Source organism: Pygocentrus nattereri, chromosome 17 (genome assembly GCF_015220715.1).
Source record: "Pygocentrus nattereri isolate fPygNat1 chromosome 17, fPygNat1.pri, whole genome shotgun sequence".
In the NCBI taxonomy this organism is placed as follows: Eukaryota; Metazoa; Chordata; class Actinopteri; order Characiformes; family Serrasalmidae; genus Pygocentrus; species Pygocentrus nattereri.
In genome coordinates this window covers 30397591-30420219 of record NC_051227.1, presented here as the reverse complement: position 1 = coordinate 30420219, position 22629 = coordinate 30397591, and the positions used below count along the sequence as shown (strand labels likewise).

The 22629-nt window shown below is 40.0% G+C and overlaps 1 protein-coding gene across 13 annotated transcripts in view; it reads right to left on the bottom strand.

The window, feature by feature from the left end:
- msi2b (musashi RNA-binding protein 2b) overlaps window positions 1–22629 on the bottom strand; it is a 300205-nt gene that overhangs the window by 83888 nt on the left and 193688 nt on the right. For all 13 annotated transcript variants that reach the window (XM_017694954.2, XM_017694953.2, XM_017694952.2 and 10 more), the window contains exon 8: window positions 706–788. In XM_017694954.2, the coding sequence (XP_017550443.1) occupies window positions 706–788 (83 nt within the window). The remainder of the gene's footprint in view (window positions 1–705; window positions 789–22629) is intronic.

Sequence of the window (22629 nt, the reverse complement as noted above, 5' to 3'; positions counted from 1 at the left end):
TTGCTATGACAAACTTGACTAGCGATATCTGAGGCCCATAAGTGCTTTAGACTTGAAGGACTTCTGTGCTGGCCTTCATCAGCAATTCTGCTGGTTGGTGATAAAGGAACAGGAAAGAAGTGCTCATCCTTGTGCTGCATTTAATGCTACGCAGTGCAGGCCGAGGGAGCGCTTTGCTAGTCAAAACAGTGTCCTTACTGTCTTAGCCTCAGGGTCACAACCCTGTCCCTCATGCACCCTTCATTCTAAAAACCCCAGGCAGAACATTGAAAAAATTGAATAAAAAATTCAGCAGAAAGTATAAAACAGAAAGCAGGGTGTCAGGTAGCGCTCTGCTAGCACCACCAAGGCTATGATTTTTAAATCTCCGCAATCTTTCCATCATACACTTTTAACAAGACCCCCAAAATGAATGCCAGCTCCTCTTGCAGCCCTCCTTGGCTGAGGGAATTGCGACTGAAGGCACGGACAGGTTGCTTCGCCCAGTCTGGTGGACAGGGCTCCAAGACACAATTTCATGCTTTGTGGCCAGTGCACAGCAATAACATGGCATGGCCCACACCCAGGATGTCAGTGAATGGGGAAGCTTCACCTGCTTCTGGGCCACCCCAGCTGCTCTCCGGTCATTATACGGACCACCTTGGCTACTGCTATCAAATATTAATCCTGGCCCGGACTGAAAAATTGAGGTGAAAACTGACTTACCATTTTATTATTGATTTCGTGAAAATGAATCTCACAGACTTTCTCCACCACATCCTCATTCTCGAAAGTTACAAAGCCAAATCCTGCAGAGAGGAAGAGAAAAAGTCAAGGAGAAACAGGAAGAAGAGAGACAAAAAGGGAGGGAGAGATGGGAAGAGAGAAAGAGAGAGAGAGGGGGGAAAAAAGAAGCACATGACTGAAGTGAACTAACACAGAAGCAGTTAAATGAACAGGAAAAGCAACAAATATCTGTTGATTGCTAATATTCCATGGTGCAGACATAAATGAGTCATTGAGTCATGCAGCAATCTACACTTTATTGGCTCCTAATGACGTGCAAATTATGTATCTAGTGCAGCGCAGGGGCTCTTTTGCTGTTAAAGTGATGAAGACCTGGGCATTATTAAAATAGCTATGAGTCTGTTCCTCCGAGAGGGAGGAAGCTCAAAGCCTGTTTAATGAGATTCATAGAGCCAGCCCTGCATCTGAATCCCATTACTAAATATTTGGTGTTTCTTTGCTGGTGTTTCAATGCATGACACACTATTTTCCATACTCCTAAGTGTCTCAGCTAAGACGTTTTTCAACCATATTGAAAATGCTGGCACAAATCCTACTATTCCGGTGAGTAAGAAATGGATCTAGTGAATAACAAAAGAGATTTCAAATCTACTGAGAGTGAGTCAGTCATCTGAAAAATTCATACAGGCCATTCAAAAACCCAGATACAGATACAAATACACAAACCCATACATGAAGGGGCAATATGGTAATATGTTATTGTTATTGCGATAAACTATTTTTTTTTATTACAGGTACAACTGTATATATAAAAAGACAAATTCAGACCAATTATAGAGAGCCTGTCACCAGCAACAAAAAGCATTAATTACATGAACTGAATAGTGCCATTCTCTTATTTTATTAATAAATCACTCAATTAATCAATCAATCAGTCATGGGCTGGCGGTTAGGGAACTGGCCCTGTGACCGGAAGGTTGCCGGTTCGATCCCCAGTGGTGACAGTACATGACTGAGGTGTGCTTGAGCAAGACACCTAACCCCCAACTGCTCCCCAGGCGCAGTGGATATGGCTGCCCACTGCTCTGGGCAAGTGTGCTCACTGCCCCCTATTGTGTGTGTGCATGCTTCACTTCACGGATGCAGAGGTGAAATTTCCCCATTGTGGCACTTGACACTTGACACTTGTTCAATTTTCTTTCTTCCAATTCCTTCTTAAATAAAGGAATTATAAATACACAGTACAAACGTGCAAAAAAGTTAAAGATTTTCAGGCAAAATTGCCATTAAATGCATATTTTAATTTTTCAGTGTCAAGGAAAAAAAAGCAAGAGATATATATTTTAAAGAAAACTGCACACAAGCCTCAACAACTACATAAGATATCAACATTCTCAGTATTACTGTGTCCACCCTTTGTCTTTATTACAGGATCCATTCTTTTCAGGAAATGTGCGTTCAACCATTTTCCAAAGAAATATATATATTTCTCCACACCTCAAGTTCAGTCTTAGAAGTTGGATGCATTTTCTGCTTCGCACCCAAGTAATCACACTCAGAGATGCTGAGATATGAGAAGATCTACCAAGTCTTGCACAGTTGTTAGAAGTCTTTCCCCCTTCCATATGGAAGTGAATTTCTTATATCTACTACCTTCAGAAATATCTACTGAAACATGATGTCCAGTGGGCATTTTGACTGGAAATCAGCAAATACAATTTGCTCAGTACTGTATATTTCAAACAAACACAGAAACAAACACACTAGCTCAGACACATACCCACATGCCCATCAGTTACATTCTGGCTATGGCAGAGCCTCCCTTGTAGGTTAATCAGTACAAGCGCTCGACAAACAGAGGCAAAGCAAGAGAAGGCTGAGAGAAGTCAAAGAGCCCGGTAACCCAACTCTGGCACCCCACTGCATTCAGACACAGCTTCTGGGCTTTTAAGAAAGTGAGAGATAAGCCCTGAGGGTCAACGGGTCAGCGTAGTCGACAGAGAGCCTGAAAGAGGAAGCAGCGTAGCCCTCTTCATGCCCGCTGTGATAAAAGCAGATAAAAAGAGCGTGAGGGCCGATAAGAGAGTGACAGATAAACAAACTGCCAGCCCTCGCTGTGACCCCACATGACCTCTGAGTGATTATAAGTACAGTGGTCTTTGTTTGGGGAGGAGAACATTCACTGCTGTATGTGCTCCTTGACTTTATACCCCAGTACCATCAAGCACCTTACAAATCTCTCTCCTTTAGGGTAAACACTGAAATTTGCCAAAGGTGAATAGCATACTGTGGAAGCATTAGAAAATCACTGTAGCTGTAGTATTAGCCTCAGACGCTCTGCCCACAGAGGTACACAGACTGTCTGATATACCGTGCTTTGGTTAAATCTTAGGCCACCTGAGAAACTGATACATGACGACATTTATCTCGGCAGTAAGCCCTGTATTTACAGTAACCACACAATATTTAGTTTAGGTAAAGAATCCTTCATTTCATTAAATTAGTGTGCTAGTGGTGGAATTTTAAAAATCCATGCAATGTCTGGAGTGCATTGAGAAACTGTGTTGTTATAACTGTTTCTTCTAACCCAGATACCAATAACATCTTTTAAAACATCATATTTATGTTTATTTGTATTTATTTGAATGCTTTATAGTGTTTTAATGGCAAAAAACACCTTACTACTGAGACACTTTTAACAATGCTTTGGCCTAAGATGACACTGCATTCCAGGATGGCCACAAGTTTCAAAATTTTCTGTGACATTCTGACTCTCAAGCAACATCGCTGACTGAACACACTCTTAAAAAATAAAATCAAAAAAATTAAATACATCATGTCTTAAAAAACAAAGGTCTATGATTAGTTAGTTTGCATGTGAGTCAAATGGGCCCTTTTCGAAAGCAGGCAGTTTCTGGCCATGTTGTGCAATGAAAATCCCCCAGGCTCTCTGACAATAGTCAGAATTCTAGATTGCAAGACTACTGTAGTTATGCAGCAGCATCCATTCCATGAGTCAGACTGTAACTATACAAGCCCGTCATGTTGGGGCACAGCAAAGGTTAATTGAGGTCATTTATTGTATGTCCGGACCAGAAGGTGATTCACGGTCATTACCTTAATTTGTCGCTCTTGCAAATTCCACTTTGAATGAGACAGATCCCCTCCCACCCATAACCCCACCACCTTCCCCCCAGGGTGAGGTAGTGTCTCTAACCACAGCTGCCATCCTGAAGATAATGTGAGTTATTGGAGCTGCTGGCCTGCGTTCTCATGGGCGGATGCTGGAGCGGAATTTGCAGCCAATTACTCAGTGACCTCTCCTCTCACGATGGCTTCCTGTATGAGCCCATTAGGGCATCCTGTTGCAGCCTGGGGCTGACGCTCAGCTGGAGGCTGGATTGGGTCCTGCTATGTGCTCCTGGCTCAGATATATAACCCTTGGATTTGTCTCATTCTCTCCTCCTCCTCTTGCTCCACCTGTCCTGGCAAGCCCTTGGGGTGACAGGGGATGTGGGCCAGAGGTAAAGGCTGTGATGCCCCCATATCTCTCTCTCTCTCCCCCCCCCTCTGTCCATCTCTCCATCTCTCTGTCTCTCCTCCTCGCTCACCCACTCTGTTTGACAGATCTGCCTGTCTGAGGCCCAGCCGGCCTGGGGCCATTTCCACATCCACTGCTTTTATACCCTTAAACACTGCAGAGCCGGCCTGCTGCGTCAGCTAATCAGAAAAGATGTCACTGTTTCCTATCTGCAGCTCCAGTCACACTCTCTCCGGGGCTGATTATCCTGCCTTATGGCCTTGCCTTGTCCCTTTCTTCTTTATTTGTTCTCTGTTAAAAGAAATCAACGGCACTTGCTAAGAATGCAGACATTGCTGGAATAACTAAATGCCCACAAAAATGATGCATAAAATAAGTTCAAATGAATACAGTTTAATGAAAGACTGTATTCAATGTGTCTTCCACACAAAATGAACAATTCTCAAGCTGAAGTCACACGAGAGTGAAAACAGCACAGGGGAAAACGTCCCTTTTCTGCTGGGGGACATTTACATGTGTCTGCGGGGCTGTGCTGTGATGGGCCCGCCTTTGAAATCATGAGAAGCAGTTAGTTTTCCATCTCAGGCCTCCGCACCCTTATCAGCCGCACAGCGACCACTTCTGACAACCAACAAATCAGCTGTCAGGAGCAATTTCTCAGCAGGCAGGAGGGAGGCTGCAAGAGCGGGATGGGGGGGCTGCTAGGAGCCCATGTACCTGTACCCCCACAGAATACTCCCACAGCTCATACACAGCACAAACACAACCAACATCACACACGCAACAAGGAAAATTAGAGCCATTTGTATGCTTCAGCTCCAAAATAGGTAATATAAAATAATCTATACTGAAAGACGAGTAAACAAATAGCACACACCCCATTTCATTACTGGTATGACTGCCATATCTGTCAAAATACAGTGCTGAGCAAAAGTCAGAGACCACCCATTTATTTAGTTCCAGTGAAAATGGCCATTAAGTACAAGTTATATACAAGTTAAGATATTTCTGAGATTAGATAAAAGATAATCCACCTGCTTAAGTAAAGTGAAACTCAAAAGAAAAATAGTGAAAACTGAAAATCAAAATAGAAAGAGAAAACTGGACTTCTAACAACCGTGCAAGACCTGGTAGACCACCAAAAATCAGATAAACAATACTTAGAGATAAACAATACATAGGAGACAAAAACGGGACAAAATTAAACTCCACAGATGTTTCTGTCCATGATTCTTCTGTGAGAAGATAACTCGATGCTATGCTAAGTCTGCTAGCTGTCACAAAGCCATTACTGAGAAAAGGAAATAAACAAAAAATAAGACACTTTGCAAATCAAGAAACTTCTGAGGTTGCCAGAACAACAGACTGAACACTCAAGACCAATATCAGTCCAGCCCAACATCACTGAATGTGTGTGGGATTATCTGGATTGTGAGAAAATGCAGAACTTCAAAGACTGCATGTTGGATGTTTTTCTTTGAAAAACTGAAAGAAAGCCTCTCAAAAAGAATGGAAGCTGAATAAAGGAACACATGCAAACTACTGAATAATCTGAGACTTTATTTAGTTGTTACAGCATCCGCGTACCTCTCTGTTAAATATGTTTGTTTTTTTCCTTATGCTGAAAAATGAACAGCTGTTTGGACTGGACATTACATAGAGAGTGCTGTCTGACTTTTACGTAGTATTATAGTTGGACCTTAACATAAAATAATAATCCATATTAACTCCCAACGTGCCTTTATTATCATCAGCAATACCTTCAAAGGGTTAAAAAGGACAACTCCATCAGAGCACATGTGAGCTCATTCCAAATTTCCTAAGAGCTTCAGAGAACAATTACGGCCATGCTCTGTCTTAGTTAGTGAGCTCACATGGTCTGAAACCTTGGTGAGAGGGATCAGGTAACGATCTGGCCGGCCGTCTGTGTCAGAGTTCAGGGCAGTATCGGCAGAGTGAGCTCCTGGCCTGCCACTGGAGGAGGCAGCAAATCAAAGTCGCTCCAGGCTGCTTAATGATAAGCCTGACTAGCATGGCAGCAAACACAGTCTTTTAAGGAGACAGCCGATACGCAGTCCCTTCAAAGTCAGATGAAGGAGAGGGGACATAACACTGTAAAACAATCTGCTTCTGCACCAGCTTGGGTTTTTATGCGTCAATCTGCCAAAGTATGCTTTCTGTTCATTTAGAGACCCCCAAGCAAAATTAAACAAGCTGTTATGATCTTGTGAAACTATTTCTGCTGGACCTCCTTAACCAGCATGCTTGTGAAATAAGGTAAGAAAAAGCATACACATCTGTTTTTAAGTGTGTATCTGATAGGGCTGCCTTTTTTTCTCAACTCTATTTTGCCCTTCTTTAACTTTCTTTTTTTTTTTTAGATCCCTCAATGACAACACATGGATTTCCAATCTCAAGCAGGATAATAAGTGTTAGTGGCTATTATGGAGGCGTCTGGGCAGCATCTCACACTTATTAGGCAGAGAGCAAGGCAGGCCTGGTCTCCACAGACACCCAGGCATTCACAGCCTCTTACAAAACAAAGAGGCTCCACCATGCTTAATGCCAGTCCCCCTCGGAGCCCTGCACAAATAAAATTAAAATGCTAAATCAATGAGTCTTCCAGTGACCTTTGCTTAAACAGCTGAGGGTGCCTGGAGCAGTTCGATGTATTTGAAGGGAAGAAGTACACAACCAAATCAGATATTATTACCAATGCAGCGTATCCTTTCCAGATGAGAGATGGGACATGGATTGCATGTTGCATATTAAACATGGAAAAAGCCCGTCTTTTCTACCTGATTGCATGCAGCCTTTCTCACAAAAGAACGCATGCAAACCTAGGTACACAAATGTATGCAGTGGAAATTACCAACATCTTAGCCATCTATTTAATTTTTAACTAAAAAATAAATGCAAAGTCACAAATAGAGTGTTAATTATCAGCAACTAAAAGCACACAAACTGTTATCCAGCATTTGCAATCAACACTAAATTCCACCAAAATTAAAAATAGTGTCTCTTCAGCTTCTACTGTTACTTCTTACTCCATCCTCAGTGATTCCAAAACCAAACTGTAAGACCTGATCAAGACTTGTTCTTCATGCAAATTAAGTCTACATTACAGCTGGGATGGAATGAAATATTGCTTATTGCCATTCTTTTTCAGTTACTGCTGTTTTTGTTAGACCGCCTTTATATAAATGAACTCTGTTCTGCTTGGTTGCTCTAAATTGTGATTCACTTAAAAGCATCCCACTGCTAGGAAACACTCAACTTCAATGTGAATAAGCAGGGCTAAACTGTAGCAGGGTGAATAGGCAGATATAATGATGTAAAAATGCTGTTTTTTGGTGACCCCACAAAACAGCGAATTCAAAGCAGGGTATTTTAACTTAATTTTCATTGATTATATGAAACAGAGTGAATGGTGCACTCTGACAGTGTTTAGATGCTAAATCAGTCTTTACTTTAAAAAAGTGAGTAAAATTGAGATCTGCAAGATATTTGAACTGCTGTTTTCATTTCCGTCTTTTAAACTGATAGAGGTAAATGACCTCTGCTCTGACTAGCTGCTCTACATTATGCCTATTTTAAACAGCAGTCCAGTTCAAAAAATTCAATTTCCCTGTCAATGGACAGGGCTAAACTGTGGCAAACTGCACAGGTGGATATATGTAAACGTGCTGGTTTTTGGGACATCACAAACAAGTAAATTTGATATACATTTTGAAACGTTGATAGTGTTTACATGCTAAATCAGTTTAAAAAGAACTGTAAGACTTGCTTAAGACTTGCTTTTTTTTTTTTTTTACATGTAACTTAAGACTACATTACAATTTTATACATAGATTTTACAGGATTGGAGGATAAACAAGGTATCTGTAAGTACAGTCTGCAGATGCTGATGTTGTTGGGTCTAACTGATGACCTCACAGCCCTCTGTGCATTCCAGAAGAGAGCCTATTACAGCAGGGAGCTGACATAGCAGTATTTTTTAGCATGGACATGGTATGTATGTATGTATGTATGTATGTATGTATATCTATATATGTATAGACACACACACACGCACACGCATGCAACAGTTTGGCTGCTTCGCCTGATAAACCCTTACATCACACAGGCGAATTTCTGCAGGAGAGAAATATATACTGATATCCAGAGACATCAAGTGACACAATAAAATCAAAAAGCCAGTGTCAATTAATCTCTCCTTACTCTGATAAATGGGCTCACATCCTCATCCATTAATAATGAGCCCAGAAAGTAGCACAAGAAAATCTGTCAGTGGATTTTTTTACCCTGCCAGACAGCCAGTCGGCCTCTCTGCTGCACTGGTGTGTGTGCGATGGGCGAGGCTCTGTTCTCCAGCACTGAGGAGAAAAGTCCACGGGGAACAGTGAGAATGATCCTTAAGAGTCAATAAATAGATTGGCATGCATTGATGGGAGTTTGTGGCCTTATTTACACATCCTCTTAATCAAAAAGGAGACGGGCGCGGAGAAAAATAGCCTCTCTGTAAGCTCTTTGGAACTTGGAACCCTTGTAAACTAAATGAGAGTAGACAGCGGAATCGATTGTAGTAGCAGCCGTCCCGCTACATTATAATGACTTGGGTGAGAAGCGGCTCGCCCAGAAACAAGAGAAGGCCGAAAAAAAGAGGTGTAAAAGAGGCTATGAAAAAGAAAAGTTGTTGGGAAAGGGTGTGCAGTCACTGACAAGCACACTATAAATCTGCCAGTGATTTGTGCAGCTGTGTGTTTATATGTGTGTGCTTGTATGTGTCTATCAAAGTACACGCATGGGGTGTAAAATGGATTGCCAAGGGCAAAGAAATCTGAACCAACAACACTCACCATTAGAACAGCTCTTGTGGTGCTGTCAATATCATAATAGCAATTACAGCTGCTGAATGAGTGCAAAGCTTCTTTTAGTGGTTAAGGCTTTGAGGTAAAACGTTTAAAACAACAAAGCTACATTAACTATATTACCAAGATATTTATTTAAGCTGACTCAATGGCTCAAAGAAATGTAAAGGGTCCACATTCTATACTTTTCTTTCAATTTTATGCATTTTATTTCTATCTCTGAGGTCTGCTTATAATGCTTATGTACCAAAACAGTAATAATTCACTTTTACATGACCATTCTCCAACCTCTTCTTATCCCTGTTTTTCTTACTGTGCCTTTAAGACAGACATGTAAATTAGCTCTGTTCTGATTGGCCGTTTTGTTTTCTACCTCATTCAAAAACCAAATTGGGCTGAAACACCTTACACTGGGAGAGCTACTCTGCTAAATAGGGGGACCAACGTAAATCAGTTGTTTGTAACATCACAAAAACAATTACTTAAAAATGGGCTGTTTTGTAGCTTAAATTCTATAAGACTTCCATAAGATGAGTGAGTGGTACATTTTGGATCAAATGACAGAAAAATTCAGTTTTCAACAATGTGGGCCCTTCAGGAAGCACCTCTACTGATCAATAAGGATGCACCGATACAGGAATTGTGTGCTGATGTCAAAATTCAATATTTTCTATGTACACATCTGCTAATGTTGAAGCTGATGCCAATGTATAAACACTTCTAAAATGCAGAAGTCTGGACTACATCAACCTGGATTAGCTGGTTTCTGGATTCTTAGGATTCTGAAAGGTTCCAAATGCAGTAAACATGACAAACATACAGAGTCAAATAAATTCTGGTCTGAAATACCAGTCAAATTTAGACATTGGCCCAATGGCGATGTAATTCAGACAGCACAATGCATCCTTACTGATCAATCATCATGCTTTATTGACTGTTGCATTTCACTGTTTCTGCAGACTGTTAACTTCTCAGAGACTTAAGGAGGCAGATGCAGAACTAGAGGCTGAGCTCCATTCCTACTACATTGACCCTCCACACCATTAACACAGTGGATATACTGCACCAGCCATAAATCACACTTTACTATGAGCGCATCATTACTCATCAGCTATGCTGCTGTCCAGCTTTACCGTCTTCGAAGTACTAAAAAGCAAATGGTCGGAAACGGAAGTGGACAGAAGTTCCACCTGAAGACCCAAATCCCAACTTTGACCAAAAAAAAAAAAAAAACATAATAATATGATGATGAAACTCCTTCCACTCACACACAGCTCTGTAAGATTTATGGCAACATTACGCGCTCCAAAAGCCACCTCAAAACCCCAAATACCAGCCGCTTCAGAGGAAGCCTCTCCTTCCTAATGGCTAATGATCTAAGTCCATCCTCCCTCATTAAAGAAGACAGATGAAGAGGATGGTGCTAGGTGTGCAGAGTCAGCAGGGCCCATCTACAGAAAATGTGGAGCAGTGCAATGTGAAAGAGCAATAGGGGTAATAGTGAAGACCTCGACACACAGATAAAGCAAATTCCATCTACTCCCCACCATTAGCTGTGATTTACTAACATACACTTCAGCCTGTGTATGCAAGAGGTGGAGCAGAATATATAGAATCATTTAGGAAACAATTTACCAGGAAAGGAGATAAGACTTAAGTAATATTGTCTGTATAGCACAAATATCGTATTTTCTGAGAGGGAAAACAGTATATTAGGTCTGCAACAAATATTTGGACATATTTAATGACTCTGAGAATTTATTTATTTGAAAATGGAAAAGCCATTCATATAAACGTCATATAATAAATATGGGACGCCTGTGGGGAAACAACTGTTTATTAGACTAAACACTAGCTTGTCACCAGCAGCACAGAGTTGCCAGTTCTGTGCACTGGAGTCCAGATATTGCGATTTGGCGCAGTTTGCAAGACTGTCTCATTTCAAAGCAACAGTTTCAGTCTAAACTTCTGGTGCAGTCAAAATCAGACTCCTACTGCTCCAAGTTGCAAGCTAGCCTTTTCTCAGTTGCATTTTATTAGTGAGAATAAATGAGAATGTGCAGGCTAGCTGGCTGTCCAGAGCCGCAGAGGATCATTCAGGTGCAGACTGCATTAAAGCTGTTAAAGTTTAGTATGAGATCTGGTATAATGAGGTCTTCAGCGGCTTAAAAAACACAAATCACCCCCCCCACCCCTTTCACTGACAAGAGTTGACCAAAAGTTGTTTATATTTTTAGGATGATGTTTAAAAGTACGCTTTTAAAAGTAAGTTTCTTTTGCTCTCCTACACTACTGATGTTCAAACAGGCCCAGTAACATGCAACAGGGTTGATAGATCCCTGGTTTGGTATGTTTATGCAATCTGGTATTAATGATAATTCTATGAAAAAATTGTCATAGTAATGAGAATAATCATATAATATTTACTTATCCAAAATGGTAACTTTATATGAGATGGCAAAACCTTTTAATGTAAGTTAATGTAAAGAGATTTTCCAAGTAATTTTGGAGCATTTCTATTGGTCTATTCATGATGAAAAGGTTTACACAATGTAAAGGACAGCTGTTTTGTCCAAATGATGTAGAAAAAAAAACACGAAAAAAAAAAGATACGTTAATTTTATTTTGGACAGTGATGATTTGCAGTGCACTGAAGGACTGAAAATGCATTTGAGTATATCAAAAGAAACTGTATATTGTTTGTAATTAAAAAAAAAATATCTGAGGGAATAAAATACTTCTCACCCCCCCCCCCCCCCCCCAACCCCCCCACCCCCCCGCCCACACACACAATTTTCTGTCCAATTCAGTAATTGCCCATTCACACAATGCTACCAAGCTGAGAGACTGAAATCCAGCAAGGAAAATGCCACCACATGTTTCTGAACTGCTGCTAAGCCAGCGTCACTGGACAACTGAACGTGCATGGTAGAGATTTAGAAGTAATTCTATTACATACACCAACAGACACTGGTATGTGTGTGGGAGAGACACACCCAGATAAAGCAAGGAATCACTAGGGATTGAACTTGCAACGACTGACAGCGGGGACCATGCCTAGACTAGGTTATCCCATTCAGGAGCGCGCCCCCCCCACCATTCTCAAGATTCTTGTACAGTTTAGTAAGTCAGTCCACATTAGGGAGTGAGTCCATTATAATTTAATATGTATTAATTCTATCTGGTTTAATAATATATGATGACTATTGAGATTATTTTTAATATGTTTATGGTACCACTGAGAGAACTAGGAGAACATCAACAAGCAAAGCCAACACATTTCAGCCAGGATTGAGCCATTTTTTCCATATCACACCCCAACATTTATCTCATTCTTGTCTTTAACTACGTGGCTTGATTGTGTCTGTGGCTATGTGTTCGGCTCTGACAGGCCCAGTAATGGAGCGCCATATGGGAAGGAGCTTTGAGCACGATGCATTCTGACAGTTCTTTGTTTCATAATCCATAAACTCCACACAGGCTGCCGCCTTCTCACAGGCACTGGAGCAACAAGTCCAATTTCACCCTTCTCCTCTGCAAAGGCTAATGTGATTACACTAGCATCAAAACAATTTGGGCCTTAATTACAGAAGACACATCAAGGCGAGAGCCATGATAGGAATTTCTCAAAGGAAGCAATTGGCATGACAAATTAAGAGAGGATGAAAAAAAATTTTTTTGATAACATGTTTGTTGCCATTGGTGGCGGCCAAGGCTAGGACTAGGACCTCCTACTCCTACATTCATCCTTCATAGAGAAAGAACATAAAAATAAAATACATCAAGGCAAGACACACCGTTCATTAATAATTTATTGTTAATGTTTCAGGTAGTATCTTGAGATTTATCTGTGTCAGAGCACATATATGAATGTTAGGCTAATCTCTACCCTAGGGGGAGGGATAAAGTTCAGTGAATGTGTTGACAACTCTTTCTTTCTAACTTAGAACCTCTTTTTTGGCTTAACTATCCCAGGCAGTGTAAATGACCATAAAAGTGACAGAGCATCACTTTAATCTGCTACTGAATAATGCATCTGAATCTTTTCACCTCATGTCTTAGCCGCCAAACAGGGCACCAGCACTCAATCATTATGTCTAATTAGCCTTTACAAACTGTCCCAACAACCGTCAACTTTTTAACACCTAAACCAATAGATCTCATTATCGGACTTCTCCACTATCTGTTTTTTACTAAGTGTGATGCTAAAGCAGTTGTCCTTGAGAAAGACAGAAAGGGAGAGTGATATATATATTTTTTTTTTGGTAAATGTAATGTCATGTAAATATAATGTAATGTAATGTAAATATATATATTTGTTGTCTTTTGTGGAAACCACTGTCAGTGACCAACATTAGGCATCTGGATGCATTCTATCTGTCCTTTGTGTGATTTAGAACTACTTAACAGCAGAACTACTTAACAGTAACTACTTAACTACTTAACAGTAGAACTACTTACAGTTTCATAAGATCTCAATTTAGCAGAGACATACTACTTTTCTGAACTATTCTATGGAGTACATAATTAGTGTTGTGTAAAATCAGGACATTTTTAACACAAAAACAGAAAATCATATTAGATTTTGATAAATTTATGCTAAATGACTTGCCAGTTATGCCTCAACATCCACCTTTGAGCTTTAGCATGAATAGGAGCTAAACTGAATGTGTTGCTGAGTGAGGTCAGCTGAATAGGTGGATAAATGTAAATGAGTTGCTTCTTGTGACATCACAGAAACGATGAACCATGGGCTGTTACTAAAACTTAGTTTTCATACATTGACTGTATGTATTTTGTGACCGAGTGATACATTTACTTTAACATATTTCATACACCAAAATGACAAGGGCGATTTAAACTGCTTTAATGCGTTTACTTACTGATCAATCAAATGTGCTTACTCCCACCAAGAAGCGTCCTTTGCCTCTTTTTAAGCACGAGACATGGCGTTCCCTAAGTGCGTGCTTATATTTGTAGTTTAGCACCCTTTGTGCCAAGATGATACATCATGGAATTGCAGTTCTGGCTTGCTTAACATTTACACTCACCAATATGACATCAAACTCAAAGATGTGAACAAACGTTACATGAGTAAACAATCTGACAGAGCAAATTATACGACGTACATTTGGCACCATTGACTGTGCTGGACCAGCTGGAACAATGACTCCAGCTGGTCTAACTGGGGTTGTGGGACTTAGATGTGTCTTGTTTTGTCTATGTTGTGATATTCTATTGTAATAAGCCACAAGATGTTGCGCAATAGTGATATTTTTCTATATTGTAAAGTGGGCTAAAATGGGTGTGACAATTTGATTATTGATTACTGATCATAAAAGCAAGTATGCAGACAGAAAGCAACAGTTTATTCTGTGGATGGTCCATTTTGACATCTTTAGTCCGTTTTGTGTTCATGTGTCAAACTAAATCAGCTTGACCCCTCTTCTCAGGGCATCTCAGTCCTCTTATTTAGTGCAGCCAAGTGTAAATACAGCGTAAGTGTCTAAACCTCATATTGGCATAATGTTACAAATCAAACTACAGAACTGTAATGTATGTTATATACATCGATTTTAAACTTCGTCTGTGTTCCTGAGTGAGATGCCGAGCTGAAGTACTGTGTACAATGCAGATGCATGACCAATGCTTGGGACAGCACCATCAGTTGTTTTTTCAAGGCAGGAGTCTTACAATCTTTGGGATTTGGAGACGAGTAAAATGAGCGAAAAACAAAAATGACTTCATGCTCTTAAAAGCGTCATTCTGAAAACATCAGCAGTTGTAGGGAAGTGTGTGTGTGTGTCTAGTCCAGCTCTGCTGACTTTCACACCTACAACTCTACTTGTGTGTGTTCAGGGATCTATTCTGTCCAAGCTTGCGTATGTAGGTCACCTAGCAGCACTGGGCCATCAATTTTACTGTCCTACTTAAATAGACACACACAGTTCGCTTGAAAAAGTGGGAATTTTTCACTCAAAGCACCAACAGAAGCCCCCACACCCCTGCTATCCTGCATCCACCTAATACTTCATCGTCTGCGCTGAGGAATTGGTGCACAGTAGTAACACGATTTAAAAAGCAAAAGCTAAAGCAAAAAATAAAACAAGAACCTAATAATCTATACAAGAAGAACTGAGTTCTTGTGATAAGGGACGCTATGCGTAGACAAATCCAATTTAGAGTGCTCACAAATAAAAAGAATGCAGGCTCTGATCTTATCTATGGAAAGCCCCTTGGAGTAGCCTAAATTTGCCTGCCCTTGGTGAGTTGAAAGTTCCTGTTTCATTAATCTGTGGCACACAAAGCTAGCAGCACAAATGAACATGCATCTGGTAGAACTGATAGAGTCCAGTTTTATTGGAATAACTTTAAAGAACTCCCAAACATACATTCCGCAAGGCTCCAGCAAAGCAAGCAGAGCAAATGAGGCTAAGCTCTAATAGTGTAAGACTTATTCTCAGTTGCCTTTATAGTTGATCTCTTATCAATACACAGAGGACACATGCAGAAACATGACCTTCACCTCAGCACATTAATAAAGAGAGACCATGTAAATAACTCAAACGCACATAATGGGGATTCAAATGATATCAGACCAAATATCCTTCCAGGGACAGGCGCTTCAAATGCTGAAGAACAAAGTTGCAGAGGATTAGAAAATGCCAATCAAATCACATTAAAGCCTAAATGACTCAATGAATAAATTAATTAACCAATTAATTAATTGTCAAATTAATTGATGAACTAATTAATAAATTAAGGGACAAAATAATTCATGACTAAATGAAAGAATAAACTAATGCATGAAGTTAATTAACAAATGAATGAGCACATGAATGGACGGAGAGATGTATAAATGAATGAATGAATGAAATAATGGAAGGATGAATTTACAAGTGACTGAATTTATAGTAGATGAGTGGATGAATCAATTGTTAGGTTGAAAAACTCGATTCTTAGAAGCATCGCGATGCGGACATGAACGATTCTGAATCGATTCATAAATGTCAAAAATCTATTTTCTAAATATTTAAATTATAACCGTAATGTTGATGGAATGTAAAAGCAGAACTTGGAAGTGGGTAAGTGCAGCGCCCTGACAGTCTCTGGCGGCATGTAACAAAAACACAGCTGGATGAGCGAGAAATCCGACCGGCTCTGCATTAAAGACAGGTAAGGAGTCACACCCCAAATGTTCAGAAGAGACATTTTGTCCTTTCAACAAAAATTAAACCACCTTGGGAGCCACAACATTTAATGGCCAGTATGTCTCAGTGTGTGCTGATGTCCTAGTATAGGCTAAAAAATTCATCTCCATATGTTCGTTAAATCTCTTTGCCTTTTCTTAGCTACTAGCGAGGCAAGACTTCGCTGCTATGTGACCTGCAGTCTTCTCAGTTGTTCAGAACCAGGGCGTTCGCACTATGTTGCACACTTTGGAGCCGAGATTCAGCGTCCAGTCTCGAAGATATTTTACTGACACAGTGACCAATGACTCTCTACAATGAGACCAAAACCGAAGTTATAAAATAACTGAGTTAAACGGGCAGGACGGCTGTAACGTGCCGCGTGGACATCCACTGCCACCGGATCTTATTTCACCGTAACTGCGCATTTTATCGCAGATGAGTGCCAGCAGCGTCTCAAACAAGAGCGGTGAATGAGAGCCTTCTAGATCACTTCCATTTGATTTATTAATAAAATATATTGGAAGTAAATTCATTATGGATCATTACAAATACTTTGCTTTAAAACTACACAGTGAGAAAAAAAAGATCCTGTATAGAAAAATAAGATCGATAATTCCCTCCGAATCGGAATCGAATCAAATCGTGAGGTGCCTAAATATTCCCACCCCTAAATGGGTAGCTAGAATTATTGCTGATAATTGCTTAACAAATGAATGAATGGATACATTTATGAAAGAGTGAAAATGCTTACAAAACCACTAACTGACACATTTCTAAAGGGAATTACACACTTCCTCCAAGTAAAAAAAAAAAAAAAAAAAGCATGGTAAAAATAAATAAATATACTTCATCATCATGCAAACTCGTTAGCCTGAATGAATCAATCAGGGCAACAACTTTGTGCAAAGCTTTCAAGTAAAGTTCACTTTTACATCTGCATTGTAGTCTTCCTGTGGGTAATCATACAGTACATTAACTGCATAATATTCACACATGGCTGAAAGAGCATGACAGATTAAAATCAAGTGACTCAGCAGAGAGAGAGAGAGAGAGAGAGAGAGAGAGAGAGAGAGAGAGAGAGAGAGAGAGAGAGAGAGAGAATCTTTAGGAGATGAATAACACTAATATAATCTAATGTAACTGAGCAACTCTCTATGACTCTGCCCAGATTTTTAATGTTTGAGCCCATATGGTACATTCAAAGAGATCAACGATTAACTCTTCCTTAATTAAGAATACACACACAGAAGGTGTAGTCAGTTTTCCTGTGTCATTCTGTCTCCTGCATCCACACGCATACCCAACATATGTTTCGGATTTATGCATATCTCCATCAACACAAATTAGGCAATATGCACATATGCCACTGATACATTACATATGAAAACAAACCTCCCAAGCAGAGGTGTCTGTATTTTCACCGCTCAAGCTCTGCAAATGAGGAAAACACAATACAAGAGCGGTGATGTAAGAGTTTGCAGATCTCTCATAGCATTAAGTAGCATGAATTGGCCTCATTTGAATGTGGGCTTTATAACAGTGGAAGATTGTTCCATGGTACATTGCTTCTACTAGTGTGCTCCAGGCCGGTTAGTAACATCATCATACACAGGCACAAATGCATAGAACTATGTGGCAGTGCTTACCATAAATAAAAAACAACTATTTTAACTTAAATCAGAGGTTAAAAGGGTCCATCTCATAGAAAAAACAAATTTCACTTCCATATATGAAGTGAATGCTTTCTGTTGAAGTATGCAAACATAATTAACTTCCAAATGTACCATTTACTCCCCATACATGTAAACACAGCTACAAAAACAGACTGGTTTTGTGATGTCATGAAAACTCATACATTTACATATACCCGCCCATTCAGCCTCCAGCAGTTTAGCCCTGCCCGTTTATGCTGAAGTTATAATGAGTGTTTCAGCTAGGACTGCTTTTTGAAAGAGGCAATACAGGGCATCCAATCACGACAGAGGTCATTTACATATGTCAGATTTTAAAGCAAAGTTAAAAAGAACTGACTAGTTCTAAAGAGAGGCTGGAAAATGTTCACGTGAAAAAGAGTTATGACTGTTTTTGCAGTGGAAAAATGTGTTCATTAAAATATGTGGTAATATTTCAATGAAGTCTGTTTTATAAGCCGAATGAATGTTAAAAACATAGGTAGAGAAGTTAGCTCCTTGGCTATGAGGTGCTGCACAGTGACACCAACTGTGCCAGGTAGAGGCTGCTCTCTGGTACAGTTCAAAGCGTGAACCTTCACTCACATATTCCTTTTTTCTCGCTTGTAAAGTGACAACACTGGTGCGTGTCTGTAAGAAAAAGTTCTGTCAAAAATGAAGGTCTGTGTACTTTTATTTACTCTGACAATCATCCCACAAACACCTAAAACGATCTCTTCCTGTCTTAGACCACATGACTAGTCATTACTTTTAGCAATGACGACAGCAGGGACACAAGCTGGAAAAAATCTGTGCTGTTCTGTTAATGTGTAAATTTGACTTGCTGCTTCTTGCCTCTGTTCCAATAGTACAGAAACACTGTAAAAGATGAGATCTGAGTGATGAAGGCACAGGAACACTTTCTCTGACTACTTGTGATTTTGCAAAAGTTCAACAATGAGCATGATATCAGCTGACAATCATTTATCGTAAGTGAGATACTTTCATGTTTCTCCTGAATCTTGAATTAGAATTAGATAAAAATCCTAAATTGTAGTGGGTTAATCCAGTATAGCAGGCAAAATTCTTCTTAAGGTAAGCGGTTTGTCATTCCTGTTATAAAATTATGCAACAAACAAACACAGAAACATATATACAGTGCTAAACACAAGAAGTCCGCCACCACCTGGGCAGTAACCTGCTGCCTGATGCAAGTTAGTTGAAGGAGAAGACATCAGAGGGCATGAGTTGAGTTAAAGGGGTTTTGGAGTGAAAGGAAAAGCCAGTTTCTAGGGGTTGGCTAAAATAGATACTATCCAGCTTTCCGTGCACACTGTCCTGCTTAGCCAGCTGCTGCAGGATGATGCCACGGCCTCGGCCTACAAGTTGAGAGGCTGAGTTCTCAGCTAATACTGACAGTGTGGATGGTTTGTGATATTCACCAAACTCCAGCAGCATCTGACGGTTGTAGATGAAAATTAATTAATGAAACAGGGTCGTACGAGACAAATAATTAACATTCAGTACTGTTATTGCCAGTCTCAGAGAAGCCACTTAGTGCTTATATGAACTTATCTTAATCTTGTTACAGTAGGAAAGCAATATTGACATCTGTCTATATGCTGTTCATTTCTGTATTAATATTTCACCCAATAAAAACATTTTAGACTTCTGTTGCTAAATAAGATGCTAAGTGGAAAAAAAGTAAAGGGACATATCAGAATAATACACCGTATTCGTTAATCTACAAAAACAGGCTTAATTAAACCTAAAATGGGTTTATTTGAAAAAAATATACACGAATACAATTTACCATGATATACGAACACCTTTTTCAGAATTATATGGTGATATACATTTTTGGCCACTACTTAGCTGATCTTATCATTTATGTTAAGAAAACATCAGAAGCAGACAGCAGTAGTGGCTGTTGTCATGACTTGTACAGTCTGCTGCTGACATCATTGCTGCCTCCATGGATTATACTGGTATTGCATCATGCAGACACTTTGTTTTCGTTTCTGAGGACTAACATGGGGTATGTGGGACAACCATCTTGCACAGACGTACACAGAGCTAAAATAAAGCATACTGCAGCCCTGAAAGTCTTTATTACCACAGATAGAACACTACTGCAGGTAGAGAACAGCCAGCAGCCTGGTGAATGCAGTGGGAGGTCAAAGGCCATGAGGGAGGGACCTCCCCATCAGCATATGTTGCATATGCGTTGCATTCTGTTCACGGCCTCCTGAGCACATTTGAAATTTTATTAAGTGCAGCATAATTGCTTGTATAATCAAATGTGAAAATGTACATTATAGAGCCATTCCAGCACATCTCCACTCTTTTAATCACTGTGCCTGGGACGACGCCAAGGTGAATTAGCAGAAATTAAAAGCTCTGCTGCGTGGAGCTCCTTGCACTCGCTGCTGTCTTTCTGCTCCTTGTTGGTCTGCTGGCTTGGCCTGCATCTTTGTGCTGGGGATTTCTCCACACACACTCAGGCATTCATTCTTGTCGAGATGTAAGAGCACCATCGCCATGAGCGCAAATGCCAAGCGAGGACCTCAGCCAGAAAGCAGCATTAGGTGGAGACAGTCAGTCTTTCAGGAACATTCAGAGAAAGACCAGCATTTGAGCCCAGAAGATACACAAGAAACACTGAATGAGATGTAATGAGGCAACCAAAAGAGAGATTAACACATAGTTTAACCTTGCTTAGTCTCCATGGCATCTGCTGCATGAAAAGTTTGGGTGCCCCCATTTAAATTATAATTGAAAGCAAAAGTTTGAAAACCCCAGTCAAACTACATTTTGTTCATTTGTGCAAAGTTTTAACAAAAAAATCTGTTAATTGTGCAAAGTTGCAGAAAAATGCAACACTTGATAATTAATTTGATGGCAGTTTCCAAACATTTGCACATGGCTGTAGACTCTAAAAAGGCTCTTTCATTTGATTCAGTGTTTCTCAGTAGCTCACTGAAACCTCTCTGGAAAGAAAAGATCCTAAACTTTCCATCAAAATTTGAGACTGTAGCAGAAGAGATTTTGTATTCTTAATTTGATGAAACGCTATTAAACATTTAGTTGCCATTTAGCTCTGCTAAATCAGTTTCAGTAACAAAATGTTTAGTGTCATTGGAATCCTAATGTAAACTGAATGAAAGCACTATTATATATTGTTTCACACAATTATGCAATTACAGTTAAACAATATATGATACTGTAATAACTATGAACTTCTAAGGGTTAAAAACTCCTCTTAGCATCCAATGCTGAAGGGCCTTCATTTAAAGCACTTAATGCTTTACATTTAACTAGAGAACACAATAACCACTCAACTAGCTGAGGGAGTATGTGCATCATAAAGACATCATTTGGAGAGAGGAAAAGCTTAAGTGAATCAAAAGTGTTATGACTCACTACATTTTATATATAAAATATTATTACACAACTATAAAACATTAAATGTAGTTATTTGTGCTCAGGGTGACTATTAAGAGCAGTCTACACAAAACCACAATGCCATACAGTGACATACAACTACTGCAAAATATAGGCTGTAAAAACAGACCAGCTTGAAAATATTGAAGATGGAGTTTAAACACAAGTCTGGTAAGCCAGCCTCTGATCAGTATTCGGAGGTGCTGTGAACAGGAGGAAGAGGAAAAGGCTAAAGGCTTGCTTTTTTATTAACTACATTTTTGCTCAAGGCGTTTTATCCCTCTTTAATTGCCCTTTGAGATAGGCCTGATCAATCTGATGGTCTGGCTCCCAGCTGTGTGCTACTATTAGCCAACCTTTGAAGATGCACTCCAAGGGGTCTCACAGCTGGCCCAGACGCCTTTAATTCATCTAAAGGTTATTCAGATAGACTGGACAGTGCACGGTCCCTGCAAACTGCCTTTTTTCCTGAAGACATTTAGCACTGGGCCTCACAGCAATGGTTAATGATGAAGCTAAAAAACAGCCAGCTGTTGTCACTGTGCCGAGGCACTTAGTGGAGGTCAGAGTGAAGGGACAAACAGTGGACACACAGACAAACACATACACATGAACACACATGTGCGGTCATAAAATCAACACACCACTGAAGAAACGACTGTAATTAATTAGGGTGCCCAGCATCATAGCTGAGTAAAATTTTACGGAACACTAATACTGAGGGGTGGCGTTTCTAAGGCGACATGACACCTACATAAACGTTTCATATCACACTGTTCATTACAATGGAATATAGTGAGAAAATGGCTTGATGCCCTCCATCAGAAGAAAGATGTCAGAAGCTCAACACCTCAGAGTCATCACAACTGTCCATCAAGAAGGAGTAAGAGAGTAAGAGAGTGAGAAAGAAAGTTACGAGAGTGCATCCTTCAGGTTTTGATGGCATGCAAGTGGGCCTGCATTAGCAACTTCCCTGGGTATTTATGAGGGCCAAAGAGCCACTTCAGCTGGATCTTAGGAGGCCAGCTTTCAAAGAGCCTCTTCCCACACATGTTCACATTCATATCCTCCTCTCTCACAGTTTCTCTCTCTCTGGCACACACACATTTCCTTAGGCCCTCGCCCTGGCAGTGTGTCCAGGCGAAGGTCTGGAGAGCACGAGGAGCAAATTACACCTTCATTAA